The 15,721-nt window shown below is 42.9% G+C and overlaps 1 protein-coding gene across 4 annotated transcripts in view; it reads left to right on the forward strand.

The window, feature by feature from the left end:
* The window catches only part of LOC139548895 (stAR-related lipid transfer protein 13-like), a 131,897-nt gene that overhangs the window by 61,865 nt on the left and 54,311 nt on the right, over positions 1 to 15,721 (forward strand). The window contains exon 1 of one of the 4 annotated variants that reach the window (XM_071358828.1): positions 1,536 to 1,981. The exons of 2 other annotated variants lie outside the window; for them this stretch is intronic. In XM_071358828.1, the coding sequence (XP_071214929.1) occupies positions 1,858 to 1,981 (124 nt within the window). In that variant the 5' untranslated portion in view covers positions 1,536 to 1,857. Of the gene's footprint in view, positions 1 to 1,535; positions 1,982 to 13,359; positions 13,688 to 15,721 lie in introns of those variants that run through there. One more of the 4 variants, XM_071358827.1, reaches the window with a different exon arrangement.

Below are 15,721 nucleotides of genomic sequence, written 5' to 3' on the forward strand. Positions count from 1 at the left end.
TGTGATATTGACACAGCAAAGTCACTATAATGTCTGGTGTGGTATTGACACAGCAAAGTCACTATGATGTCTGGTGTGATATTGACACAGCAAAGTCACTATAATGTCTGGTGTGATATTGACACAGCAAAGTCACTATAATGTCTGGTGTGGTATTGACACAGCAAAGTCACTATGATGTCTGGTGTGGTATTGACACAACAAAGTCACTATAATGTCTGGTGTGATATTGACACAGCAAAGTCACTATAATGTCTGGTGTGATATTGACACAGCAAAGTCACTATAATGTCTGGTGTGATATTGACACAGCAAAGTCACTATAATGTCTGGTGTGATATTGACACAGCAAAGTCACTATAATGTCTGGTGTGATATTGACACAGCAAAGTCACTATAATGTCTGGTGTGATATTGACACAGCAAAGTCACTATAATGTCTGGTGTGGTATTCACACAGCAAAGTCACTATAATGTCTGGTGTGATATTGACACAGCAAAGTCACTATAATGTCTGGTGTGGTATTGACACAGCAAAGTCACTATAATGTCTGGTGTGATATTGACACAGCAAAGTCACTATAATGTCTGGTGTGATATTGACACAGCAATGTCACTATAATGTCTGGTGTGGTATTGACACAGCAAAGTCACTATAATGTCTGGTGTGGTATTGACACAGCAAAGTCACTATAATGTCTGGTGTGATATTGACACAGCAAAGTCACTATAATGTCTGGTGTGGTATTGACACAGCAAAGTCACTATAATGTCTGGTGTGGTATTGACACAGCAAAGTCACTATAATGTCTGGTGTGATATTGACACAGCAAAGTCACTATAATGTCTGGTGTGATATTGACACAGCAAAGTCACTATAATGTCTGGTGTGGTATTGACACAGCAAAGTCACTATAATGTCTGGTGTGGTATTGACACAGCAAAGTCACTATAATGTCTGGTGTGGTATTGCCACAGCAAAGTCACTATAATGTCTGGTGTGGTATTGACACAGCAAAGTCACTATAATGTCTGGTGTGGTATTGACACAGCAAAGTCACTATAATGTCTGGTGTGGTATTGACACAGCAAAGTCACTATAATGTCTGGTGTGATATTGACACAGCAAAGTCACTATAATCTCTGGTGTGGTATTGACACAGCAAAGTCACTATAATGTCTGGTGTGGTATTGACACAGCAAAGTCAAAAGGCTTAACTTTCCTCTACTTCAGGGGGGTTTGACTTCTGATAAGTTTGTGTATCAGAAACAAAAAGACACTTAATTTTAACTCACTTTTCTTTTTAACATAAAACCCAACATCTCTATAAATCAATTTTGATGTAGCCCTAATTTCACATGTTCTGAAACATATCTTGGTTATTACTTATTATTCACATGAGTGAAAGCTCTGTATAGTGTAGTGAAAGTGAGAGTAGGCTGGTGAGTGAGAGGGTAGAAGGGAGGGAAGTGGAGGGGTGAAAGATAAAGGGAGGGAGAGAGAGCAGCTAGTGTAGTCTATCTGTGAGTATAGACTGACCGTCACCGTGGTGGAAACTTCAAACAGCCACACATCTGCTCCCAGCTTTGTCTGGCACCGGGGCTGCCGAATCAAATATCGTTTAATTGAAGGACTTGGCAAAGATGGATACTTAATACGGAACATGTATCTGTTCGTTGGTTAAATGTATTGCGGGTTAATTAATGGTTACACTCTACTCTGCGACTGTAACTCAGTCCTAATCAGGTGAAGACGCATCGGCGCGAGCGCAGGGGTGGTGCATTCAGAGGAAAGACGCAATAACGGGTTAATGAGGATCGGGATTTGTTTTATTATGATGGACACACGGATTTACTATGACAACTAAGCGCAAATCGATGAAACTGAAGCTGCGGCGGTGTTTCAGTGAGACGCTGCGCGATTCCACGTCGAAAGCCTGGGATCTACTATGGAAAAATGTCAGGGAGCGAAGACTCGCAGGTCAGTCTCCAAAAAGTATCGGTGTAGTATTGAATGCACACTATATTTATTTATGCTGTTAGAAAATAGCCATTCTTAACTTTATTAGATACAAAAAATATATTTTACACAGATAGAGCCCAGCATATAACTGTTTTCCAACATGATTTTATTAAACAAGTAGCTTAATAAGCTCACTAAGTTACAAACTTGGCTGTTGTAGTTCATTTTCTCTCTAATCAATCAATTGAATGTTGAAGGGGCAATCAGCAGTTGCTAGATCCATTTTTTGGACGTATACATTAATGATATGTAACCCTACCCATTGATTCTTGAAGAGTATATCTTATAAATGCCTCATATGAGTTTAGTTAAACTGTCATACCCCATCAGAACCCAAAATATAAACTTGTTTTACTGCAATGTCTGTAAACACAGTTAATGTAACAAAAACGATATAGCCTCAAAACATGGTTACAACTATAATTGTGATATCATGGATAGTCGGTCCTTGAATCCATAACTCTGTCTATGAATTTGAGTGGTTGTCCAGCCCCACCACTCAGCTTTTTAACGAAACAGGTACGCGGAAAACACTTTGTTATTGTTCCTACTGCTGATTGCTGCTTTAAACAATACATCGTACCGCTGATTGGTGGATTGACAAAGGCAGCCCAAATCTGATATTTTTCCCAAGAATTGGTCTTTTGACTTTTCACATCAGATCTTTTTCAGAGCTGATCTGATTGGTCAAAAGACCAATTAGTGAAAAAAAATATCAGAATTGGGCTGTCTGTGTTAACGCAGCCTACATGCACAGAATACATTCTGCACAGTTGTCCTCATAATTAGTCTTCTACAGTATTCATATCCATTAACACGTGTTCACCAGGTGTACTTACCTTAGTTTCACATGTGACTTACCTTGCTCTTATTTCGTTTTTTTTAAAGATCTTCTAATTTACAATAATAATAATAATTTATAATTTGCAATACAGTTGTACTTTTTATTCACTGCTGGTTGGTTGTAATGATTGATTTGGATTGAAAGCAAAACAATATCACAACATATGTAAGTAATGTTCTCACATGGAGCACCAAAGCAAGATCCATTATTATCCCAATGTGAGTTTGTGCTAAGCCTGTAGTAGAAGATGTATGAAACGGTGGGTTAGAGACCAGACCCCCTACTGTCACTGCTGCTGAAGGCTATACTTAATGGTTAGAGGTGTTTCCTGGATTAGTTTGCCTCATAATTCAAATGTGCAGAATATGCATCCCAAATAACTTTCACTGTATATAGACTTTAAAAAAATATATATATATTTTTTTCTCTATTGTGTTATTGACTGTATGTTTGTTTATCCCATGTGTAACTCTGTGTTGTTGTTTGTGTCACACTGCTTTGTTTTATCTTGGCCAGGTCGCAGTTGTAAATGAGAACTTGTTCTCAACTACCTGGTTAAATAAAGGTGAAATAAAATAAAAAATGAATTCCCTTTATAGTGCTCAACTTTTGACCAAGGCCCATAAGGCTATGGTAAAAAGTAGTGCACTATACAGGGAATAGGATGCCATTTGGGACACATCCACTGAGAGTTATTTCCTTCAGGTAACTTTCTGCCAGATATTTAAAATATAGCTGGAGCTGTTTGCTGGGAGAATGATATTGTATTTTCAAAAGAGCTGCTGAATCATTGTGTGTGTGTGTAGGGAGCCCAGTACACCACTAGGGGGTGCCAGTCAAATTATCCATACATACAGCAGGACAGTAGTCTAGTAGGTTATTAAATATTTTAAAGGGATCTGTTCTCCATCTGTATTTCAGTGTTATAATGATGTTATAATTTAAGTGATAGATGTTGACCTCAACTGTCCCAGGAGATTGTAATTGAATCAGATTGGTGCCAGTTATGTCTTCTTATTGCAATAATATGGGCTGGTTTCCTGGACACAGTCCTGGACTATATAGCACTTTCAATTGTGATTTTCCATTGAGTTTGGTTTTTAGTCCAGGACTAGGCTTAATCTGTGTCCGGCAAACCGCCGCTATAAGCTAATTTTATTGCAACACGATAGAGGATATAGTGTATTCAGACCCTTTGCTATGAGACTCAAAATTGAGCTCAGGTGCATCATGTTTCCATTGATCATCCTTGAGATGTTCCTACAACTTGATTGGAGTACACCTGTGGTAAATTCAATTGATTGGACATGATTTGGAAAGGCACACACCTGTCTATATAAGGTCCCACGGTTGACAGTGCATGTCAGAGCAAAAACCAAGTCATGAGGTCAAAGGAATTGTCTGTAGAGGTTAGAGACTGGATTGTGTTGAGGCACAGATCTGGGGAAGGGTACCAAAAAATGTCTGTAGCATTGAAGGCCCCCAAGAACACAGTGGCCTCCATCATTCTTAAATGGAAGAAGTTAGGAACTACCAAGAATCTTCCTAGAGCTGGCCACTTGGCCAAACTGAGCACGGGCCTTGGTCAGGGAAGTGACCAAGAACCCGATGGTCACTCTGACAGAGCTCTAGAGTTCCTCTGTGGAGAAGGGAGAACCTTCCAGAAGGACAACCACCTCTGCAGCACTCCAGCAATCAGGCCTTTATGGTAGAGTGGTCAGACGGAAGCCACTCCTCAGGAAAAAGCACATGACAGCACGCTTGGAGTTTGCCAAAAGGCACCTAAAGACTAAGGCCTCTCAGACCATGAGAAACAAGATACTCTGGTCTGATGAAACCAAGATTGAACTCTTTGGCCTGAATGCCAAGCATCACGTCTGGAGGAAACCTGGCACCATCCCCACGGTGAAGCATGGTGGTGGCAGCAACATACTGTGGGGGTGTTTTTCAGTGGCAGGGAGTGGGAGACTAGTCAGGATCGAGGGAAAGATGAACGGAGCAAAGTACAGAGAGTTCTTTGATGAAAATCTGATCCAGAGTGCTCAGGACCTCAGACCGGGGCGAAGGTTCACAACAAGACAACAACCCTAAGCACACAGCCAAGCCAACGCAGGAGTGGCTTAGGGACAAGTGTCTGAATGTCCTTGAGTGGCCCAGCCAGAGCCTGGACTTGAACCCGATCGAACATCTCTGGAGAGACCTGAAAATAGCTGTGCAGCGACGCTCCCCATCCAACCTGACAGAGCTTGAGAGGATCTGCAGAGAAGAATGGGAGAAACTCGCCAAATACAGTTGTGCCACTCTTGTAGCATCATACCCAAGAAGACTCAATGCTGAACTCGCTGCCAAAGGTGCTACCACAAATTACTGAGTAAAGGGTGTGAATACTTTTGTAAATGTGATATTTCAGTTTTTTATTTTTAATAAATTAGCAAACATTTTTAAAAACGTGTTTTTGCTTTGACATTACTGGGTATTGCGTGTAGATTGATGAGGAAAAAATTGAATTTAATCAATTTTAGAATAAAGCTGTAACGTAACAAAATGTAGAAAAAGTAAAGGGGTCTGAATACTTTCCGAATGCACTGCACAGTATGTGATCAACCTTCACAATATTGTCTTTGTCTTGTTTTAGCAACATGTCTGTCTAAATGACTTAAATGTAAAATGTAAATGAGTCTCTGCGTATTTAATGTTGTTTAAACCCTGTCAGTCCATCTCAGCCGTGGAGTACTGAAACACCTCTCGGATTTAACTGCCTTTAGAGCCCTGTGGCTGCATTGTTGCTTTGTTGTTGCTGCGTTGTTTGAAGGGTTGACACATGAATCCAACATTCTATTCCTTATTTGTATCCTGGTGATATGCCATGGTGCCATGTATCTAGCAGCCCAGCCATTGGACCTCCTACTAGCCTTGGCCTGCTGTCTGTTTAGAAGCACTCTAAACAATGAGGGGCTGTTTATGGGCTGGGCTGGATACAGCTGACTGTCTGGCCTGTGTGTGTGCATGCGTCGATCAGACTTGGCTGGATACAGCTGAGTGTCTGGCCTGTGTGTGTGCATGCGTCGATCAGACTTGGCTGGATACAGCTGAGTGTCTGGCCTGTGTGTGTGCATGCGTCGATCAGACTTGGCTGGATACAGCTGACTGTCTGGCCTGTGTGTGTGCATGCGTCGATCAGACTTGGCTGGCTGGTGTTCTATTTCTTTTAACTGTCATAATGAGTCATAATTTTAACACATCTATTACATTTTTATGAGACCATTAAGTAACAGCACCTCTTTGGAAATGGTCTGGTCATAGAGATGCCTGTAGGTTGTTTTCACTGAGGAGTAATTCTGACATCTATTACAGAAACAATAGTTACATGTCCTATAATCCAGCTCCATGAGAAGACCTGGCTGACATTGAGGGATAGAGTCTCTCTTCAGCTGGAACCTGCTCTAGAACATGTGCTTGGCGTGAATAAGAGACTCCCAGCCAAGACTGTCCTCAAAGTGAAAGCACCTGCTACGGTCATATTGGTCCTGGGCTTTCTCTCTTTGAAATGTCTTCAGTTCTTACAATCAAACATGACATTCCTACTGCAGCCCAGCATCATACCCAGTCTAACAGGTTGGTTATTTGGATCATGGGGTGGAATTCATCAGTGATTCTGAAGCTACCGCAGGATAGGAGCCAGACCAAAGCCAGAGTCATGCAGGGCTCCCAGCGTTTCTCTCTGAGTCACTCCCCACTTCATACCAGACCAGAGCCTAAACATTTACCCAGTTGCCTCTGATCAGTCCTGAATCCAACCACCTAGTAATACTATCTCCAACCCTGGTTCCAGCCACCTAGTAATACTATCTCCAACCCTGGTTCCAGCCACCTAGTAATACTATCTCCAACCCTGGTTCCAGCCACCTAGTAATACTATCTCCAACCCTGGTCCAGCCACCTAGTAATACTATCTCCAACCCTGGTTCCAGCCACCTAGTAATACTATCTCCAACCCTGGTTCCAACCACCTAGTAATACTATCTCCAACCCTGGTTCCAGCCACCTAGTAATACTATCTCCAACCCTGGTTCCAGCCACCTAGTAATACTATCTCCAACCCTGGTCCAGCCACCTAGTAATACTATCTCCAACCCTGGTTCCAGTCACCTAGTAATACTATCTCCAACAGTGGTTCCAGCAACCTAGTAATACTATCTCCAACCCTGGTTCCAGCAACCTAGTAATACTATCTCCAACCCTGGTTCCAACCACCTAGTAATACTATCTCCAACCCTGGTTCCAACCACCTAGTAATACTATCTCCAACCCTGGTTCCAACCACCTAGTAATACTATCTCCAACCCTGGTTCCAACCACCTAGTAATACTATCTTCAACCCTGGTTCCAGCCACCTAGTAATACTATCTCCAACCCTGGTCCAGCCACCTATTAATACTATCTCCATCCCTGGTTCCAGTCACCTAGTAATACTATCTCCAACCCTGGTTCCAGCAACCTAGTAATACTATCTCCAACCCTGGTTCCAACCACCTAGTAATACTATCTCCAACCCTGGTTCCAACCACCTAGTAATACTATCTCCAACCCTGGTTCCAACCACCTAGTAATACTATCTCCAACCCTGGTTCCAACCACCTAGTAATACTATCTCCAACCCTGGTTCCAGCCACCTAGTAATACTATCTCCAACCCTGGTTCCAGTCACCTAGTAATACTATCTCCAACCCTGGTTCCAGCCACCTAGTAATACTATCTCCAACCCTGGTTCCAGCCACCTAGTAATACTATCTCCAACCCTGGTTCCAGCCACCTACTAATACTATCTCCAACCCTGGTTCCAGTCACCTAGTAATACTATCTCCAACCCTGGTTCCAACCACCTAGTAATACTATCTCCAACCCTGGTTCCAACCACCTAGTAATACTATCTCCAACCCTGGTTCCAACCACCTAGTAATACTATCTCCAACCCTGGTTCCAACCACCTAGTAATACTATCTCCAACCCTGGTTCCAACCACCTAGTAATACTATCTCCAACCCTGGTTCCAACCACCTAGTAATACTATCTCCAACCCTGGTTCCAGCCACCTAGTAATACTATCTCCAACCCTGGTTCCAGCCACCTAGTAATACTATCTCCAACCCTGGTTCCAGCCACCTAGTAATACTATCTCCAACCCTGGTTCCAGTCACCTAGTAATACTATCTCCAACCCTGGTTCCAGCCACCTAGTAATACTATCTCCAACCCTGGTTCCAGCCACCTAGTAATACTATCTCCAACCCTGGTTCCAGCCACCTAGTAATACTATCTCCAACCCTGGTTCCAGCCACCTAGTAATACTATCTCCAACCCTGGTTCCAGCCACCTAGTAATACTATCTCCAACCCTGGTTCCAGCCACCTAGTAATACTATCTCCAACCCTGGTTCCAACCACCTAGTAATACTATCTCCAACCCTGGTTCCATCCCTACTACCTGTTGGGATAAATAATAAAAATATATTATGGGCAATTGTCAGGGCAGACATGGCTTGTTTGGGCAGATTTGATAAGGGTTACAGTTGTCGTAGCAGCCAACACACGGATCACACCACATAGAGGACCACATGTAGTACCCGACACAGAGCACCTAGCACCACATAGCACCTAGCACCACATAGCACCTAACACCACACAGCACCTACCAACACATAGCACCTAGCACCACAGAGCAGATAGCAACACATAGCACCTAGAGACACAGAGCACCTAGCACCACATACTGCACCTAGCACCACAGAGCACCTAGCACCACATGGTACCTAGCACCACAGAGCCCGTAGAACCACAGAGCACCTAGCACCACAGAGCACCTAGCATCACAGAGCACCTAGGACCACATATTGTAGCACCTAGCACCACAGAGCACCTAGCACCACATAGTACCTAGCACCACAGAGCACGTAGAACCACAGACCACCTAGCACCACAGACCACCTAGCACCACATACTGTAGCACCTAGCACCACAGAGCACCTAGCATCACATAGTACCTAGCACCACAGAGCACATAGAACCACAGACCACCTAGCACCACAGACCACCTAGCACCACATACTGTAGCACCTAGCACCACAGAGCACCTAGCATCACATATCTCAGACTACAGGAATGCTCAGAGCAGTGCAGCCACCCAACACAGCAGAGACAGGGACCTCCACCCCCTCACTTCCATGAACTAACACCCTTAGTGTCAGGTTTTGGCCAGGACTGTTCTGGTTTTGTCACTAGATGTCCCCATTGCACCTTTTTTGAACCTTTTGTTTTTTCCTTGCTCTTTTATTGTTTGCACCTGTAGGTCGTTCCCTTGTTTGTATTTAAACCCTGTGTGTTCCTCAGTTCTTTGCTCAGTGTTTGTATGTTAGCACCCAGCCCCAGACCAAGCCTTTTTGTGTGAAACATATATTTCTCGGATTGGATTTTCCAGAGGTTCTCTGGTTTAGTTCTTGTGTAATTTTGAGTAGTCTTTTGAGGTTTGTTTTTCCCTGCTGTTTTTTACCACTTTGTGGAGTTTTCTTTGTATTTTTGAGGATATCCATTTTGTGCCTCTTGGCTTTATTTTGGACATTGTGGATTTAGATTTTGGCCTGAAGATTTTGTTCTTTAATTAAACCACCATCTCTAGAACTACTGTGTCTGCCTCATCTTCTGGGTTCTGCTGATTATTAGTGACTGTTTCTCGCACCGGGTCCTGACACTTAGTTTGTGTGTGTGTGTGTGTGGTGTGTGTGTGTGTGTGTGTGTGATTAACAGTAGAGTCAACACATGAAATCATTTGCACAATGTCACAGCACCACCCAATACCTGAACAAACAGTTTATCCACAGTACCACAGTATAACAGCTCCTGGTGTGTGTGTGTGTGTGTGTGGGGTGGGGGGGTAGCTAGTCAAAGCCAGAGGTAGTGCATGAAAGCATATAGAGGGTTGTGGGGCTCTGAAGTGAAGGGAGCTGTGGGTGAATGGTGGTCTTTGTTGCCCAGGGAGGGTCCTGCCAGCCAGAGGGACAGGGGCTGTTTGACTGTTTGTCTGCATCCCAAATGGCACCACCCTATTCCCCATTTAGTGCACTACTTTTGACCAGAGCACTATAGGGAATAGGGTACTATTTGGGCAGGGTTGGGGAGTAACGGATTACATGTAATCTGTTACATGTAAGGGATTACAAAGACGGTAACTGTAATCCGTTACACTCCCAGCAGAAGTATTGTAATCAGATTACAGATAGCCTTTGAAAAACTAGATGATAACTTGAGGATTAATTTAAATTCAGAAAAAAACTTTGACACTGTTTTCTCAATGACATTAAAATCAGCGTTGAAAAAAGGCGGAAGTTTAAGTTTGTTCCACCTGAGCGCGTCTGACCACAAGTCAGACCACTATGACGACACACCAAATGTGTTTGATGGATACCGGGAAAAGAGCAAGAATAGGCTTTTGTAGGCTACAGTCCAAGCTACGTATGTCTTCCAATGGTGTGACTGCTGTCGGCATCCAAAGATTATCCAACTTGAATAAACGCTTGGAGGTAAGGATGACAGCAGTGGTGTAGTCTACGGCGATACGGATATCACTTATTATTGAAATCTACATAGCGCATTGATGTGAATCACACTGCTGCTCTCTCATTTAGCTATTTGCGCCTTACGGATTGTGGTTGTTGTGGATGGCGGTTCACAAATCTAAATGTGTATTTGAACCCAATAATGGTTGAATTCAAATCAGTTTAAGCTGCATATCAATCATTGTTTTTGAAACCAGTGGACAGCCAGTGAAAAATATGCTCTTGCAACAGCTGCATAGTGCGGATCCCAGCCTATGGATTAAAAGTGGGGCTTTTATTGCAAAATCTAATTCATGCCGATAAAAACAATTAAATTCATAGGCCTTTGAAAATTATAAACTTGAATTAGCTAACACAACGTACCATTGGAACACAGGAGTGATGGTTGCTGATAATGGGCCTCTGTATGCCTATGTAGATATTTCATAAAAAATCTGCGGTTTCCAGCTACAATAGTCATTTACAACATTAACAATGTCTACACTGTATTTCTGATCAATTTGATGTTATTTTAATGGACTTTTTTTTTTGCTTTTCTTTCAAAAACAAGGACATTTCTAAGTGACCCCAAACTTTTGAACGGTAGTGTACATTTTTGTCTTCTTCTAATGCCTCTTAAGGGGAAAGTAATCTAAAAATAATTGAATGTAATCAGATTACGCTACTGAGTTTGGGTAATCCAAAAGTTACGTTACTGATGACAATTTTGGACAAGTAACTAGTAACTGTAACGGATTACATTTAGAAAGTAACCTACCCAACCCTACATTTGGGAGGCACCCTTTGACTGTTTAGCTTGGTGGTGTGCCCTCTAGCAGCGCCAGTTCCATGTGGAGCCCTGTGCTGCTGGACACAGGCAGGCTGTATGTTGAGAGGGGTGACAGCACCAGAGTGGCCCGCTGAGACTGGGAGTGGGTGGGTCTGCTCTGTTTGCAAGGATGTGGACTCTGTTTTAAATGCGAATGATGACTTCTGTTGTTCCATCCTGTTCCAAACTCAACTACTGGAAGGTTATCAAGTCTCAAGATCTACTTTTATTACTATTTAGTTTAAACTTCACTGTTGCCAACTGTATCTTATCATCATATCTCAATCTCAGATTCTAGCGGCTGTAGTGTTGTGGCAGTAGCATGGCTGTTGGGGTCTGTATTAACCAGTTGTGTAGTGTTGAGATTCATTATAATACCGGTGTTTAGGCCCAATGGTTTCTTCTTCACAAGGTGCCACAGGCTTCCTGTCCTGTTGAACACCACTGTGAATGGAGACGGGCTGGGAGTGGTGTTAGAGAACGGGTGTGGGCGGGGGCCTGGGGTAGAGAGGGGGTTGTTGGGGAATGATGAGTTTGGGGAGGAGAGATTAGCATTCTCTCTCTCGTTCATCTCTCTCCTTCTTTTCACTCTCTTAATTCTTTCAATACAATTCAAGGGGCTTTATTGGCATGGGAAACATATTTTAACATTGCCAAAGCAAGTGAAGTAGATAATATACAAAAGTGAAAACATTCCACTCACAGAAGTTCCAAAAGAATAAAGACATTACAAATGTCATATTATGTATATATACAGTGTTGTAACGATGTACAAAGTGTTAAAGTACAAAAGGGAAAATAAATAAGCATAAATATGAGTTGTGTTTACAATGGTGTTTGTTCTTCACTGGTTGCCCTTTTCTTGTGGCAACAGGTCACAAATCTTGCTGCTGTGATGGCACACTGTGGTATTTCACCCAGTAGATATGGGAGTTGATCAAAATCGGGTTTGATTTCAAATTCTTTGTGGATCTGTGTAATCTGAAGGAAATATGTGTCTCTAATATGGTCATACATTGGGCAGGAGGTTAGGAAGTGCAGCTCAGTTTCCACCTCAGTTTGTGGGCAGTGTGCACATAGCCTGTCTTCTCTTGAGAGCCAGGTCTGCCTACAGTGGCCTTTCTCAATAGCACGGCTATGCTCACTGAGACTGTACATAGTCAAAGCTTTCCTTAGGTTTGGGTCAGTCACAGGTGTCAGGTATTCTGCTACTGTGTACTCTCTGTTAAGGGCCAAATAGCATTCTAGTTTTCTGTTTTTTTGTTAATTCTTTCCAATGTATCAAGTAATTATCTTTTTGTTTTCTCATGATTTGATTGTGTCTAATTGTGTTGCTGTCCTGGGGCTCTGTGGGGTGTGTTTGTGTTTGTGAACAGAGCCCCAGGACCAGCTTGCTTAGGGGACTCTTCTCCAGGTTCATCTCTCTGTAGGTGATGGCTTTGTTATGGAAGGTTTGGGAATCGCTTCCTTTTAGGTGGTTGTATTAGGCGGGTATCGGCCTAATTCTGCTCTGCACGCATTATCTGGTGTTCTTTCTCCTCTGTCTTTTACCTGAGTCCATTTGTCAGCATGGTAGAGAGACTCCCATCTCCTGAGTAAACTTGTAGGTCGTCATTGTAAATAAGAATTTGTTTTTTACTGACTTGCCTAGTTAAATAAAGGTTAAATGTAAAAAACAAATGTACTTGCCACTTGTGTGCAGGTCCACACTCCACAGCGGAGGATTGTTTTGGGCAGGGCGGGTCCTAACAATACTGTTTTTCTAAGCCCTCCCATGTCCTCCTCCCTGTCTCGTCCTCCTCCCTTAGTCAGTTCACAGGCTTTCTTCTGGTATTTATATTTCCCTCCAGACCAGCGTTCAGGCTTTCAGTCAGTTCCGCTCCCTCTCTCACACAGACAGACACTGGATAGAGCTCAGCAAGGTGGGCAGTACTCAAAGTACTGATCTGCCACTGGCTGCTGTCTGATCACCTGACCTGGAGAGGTGTAGCTGGCACTCCTCCTCCCTCCCCTCTAGCCTCTCAGCTCTCCTTCCAAGCCCCAGCCTTTCAGATCACACCGGGCTGCTAGCGCCTGGATGTGAAGCCTTCTGCTGCTGGATCCTGTCTGAGGGAGTGTGTTTATCACTCAGGGGCCAGTGTAGTGTGTGTGTGTCAGTCTAGCAGTGCCAGTGCTGTAGTAGTAGTCATGTACAGGGATCTGTCTGACAGTCACTCTGAGTCCCAGGGACCAGGCAGTGAGTGTCTGGGCAGCAGTATGAGTCAGGACAGCCAGGATTGTCTGGGCAGTATGACCCAAGAGAGCCAGGATATCTACCTAAGGATGGACCACCACCGCCGTCGCTCCGGATACCGCCTGGGACGCATAATTGCCCGGCAACAGCTGGTCCGGAGGATAGCTGGAGGTAGGAGGAGGAATGGTAGCTCTAGTCCAGGGTGTTATGTGCGGCTTGCTGACACAGCCTTAAGCGGCAGCAAGCCTCACATAATGCCCTGGACTAGATCTAGTGGAGTGGATACTGTAGTAGGAGTGGTGGTGGAAACTCACTCTAAGAATGAGAACATCTGGACACACAGTGTTATGATGGTGGATGTTGACCACATGAAGGCTGGTGAAGATTGACATTGTGAATGACAGTCAGAAAGTTCCTAGTTCCTGTATGAAAAGAGCCATAGTCTGTCATGGTTATCTAAACAGCCTATAGCTTGATCCAGCAGCAGCCCTGCCCTGCTCTGCTAGTGTGTGTGAGGACATGAGCACTGGCTAATGTCTGTCAGTCTGTCCGTGTGTAAGGACATGGCAAGGTGCTGGACTCAGTCAGGGAGTAACTCTGGTGTTGCTTGACTTAATAACACATTTAGCAAGCTGTGTAAAGGGTGCCTAATATTGTTGTTCTAGACTAGCACACCACAGTGTTCCTACATTCCAGAGGGTTGATTTTGTGGACTATTCCCTAGGTATGTAACATACCTGGGCTGTGTCATTCACTGAATTATTGTTTTGATCCTAAATACGACATGCAAGTCAAGACAGCTCAGAACACCACATTAGGCGCAGTGTGTTGGGAGCATGACAAGCTATCAGCCCCACCTGAACCTTGATACAGTAGGTGACCTACAGTGCCTTCAGAAAGTATTCACACTCCTTGACCTTTTCCACATTTTGTTGTGTTACAGCCTGGATTTATTAAATGTAGATTTGTGTTACTGGCCTACACACAATACTCCATAATGTCAAATTGGAATTAGAAATGTTTACAAAATAATTTAAAATGAAAAGCTGAAATGTCTTGAGTCAATAATTATTCAACCCCTTTGTTAAAGCAAACCGAAATAAGTTTAGGAGTAAAAATATGCTTAACAAGTCACATAATAAATTGCAATAATAGTGTCTAACATGATTTTTGAATGACTCATCTCTGTACCCCACACATACAATTATCTGTAAGGTCCCTCAGTCGAGAAATTAATTTCAAACACAGACTCAACCACAAAGACCAGGGAGGGTTTCCAATGCCTTGCAAAAAAGCAGACATTGAATATTACCTCATTGAGCACGGTGAAGTTATTAATTACACTTTGGATGGTGTATCAATACACCTAGTCACTACAAGAGAGGAAGGAAACCGCTCTAGGATTTCACCATGAAGCCAATGGTGACTTTAAAACAATGACAAAGTTTAATGGCTGTGATAAGAGAAAACTAAGGATGGATCAACAACATTATAGTTACTCCACAATACTAACTTAATTGACAGAGTGAAAAGAAGGAAGCCTGTATAGATTACAAATATTTCAAAACATGCATCCTGTTTGCAATAAGGCACTGAAGTAAAACTGCAAGAAATGTGGCAAAGAAATTAACTTTAAGTCCTGAATAGGATACATTATGTTTAGGGCAAATCCAACAAAACACATCACTGAGTACCACTCTTCAAATTTTTAAGCATGTTGGTGGCTGCATCGTATTATGGGTATGCTTGTCATTGGCAAGAACTGGGGAGTTTATTACAATAATAAGAAACGGAGTAGCGCTCAGCAAAGGCAAAATACTAGAGGTAAACCTGGGTCAGGCTTCTTTCCAACAGACACTGAGAGACAAAGTTACCTTTCAGCAGGAGCACAAGTCCAAATATACACTGGACTTGCTTACCAAGACGACATTGAATGTTCCTGAGTGGCATGGTTACAGGTTTGACTTAAATCGGCCAAGACAGCAGCTATTCTTCTTGTGGTCCAAACACATTAAGGCACTTACACTACATATAAAACGAAATATAAAACAGTACATCATATAACATTATTGCACAACTACATATCTACAATACAATATGTATAATACCACCATACAATAATATTACAATGTACGCGTGTGTAGAGTGTGTGTGCTAGCGCTTATGTGCCAATGCGTGTGTCTGTACCTTTGTGTGTGTCTCTTC

The sequence above is a fragment of the Salvelinus alpinus genome, chromosome 22 (assembly GCF_045679555.1).
Source record: "Salvelinus alpinus chromosome 22, SLU_Salpinus.1, whole genome shotgun sequence".
NCBI classification, from domain to species: domain Eukaryota; kingdom Metazoa; phylum Chordata; class Actinopteri; order Salmoniformes; family Salmonidae; genus Salvelinus; species Salvelinus alpinus.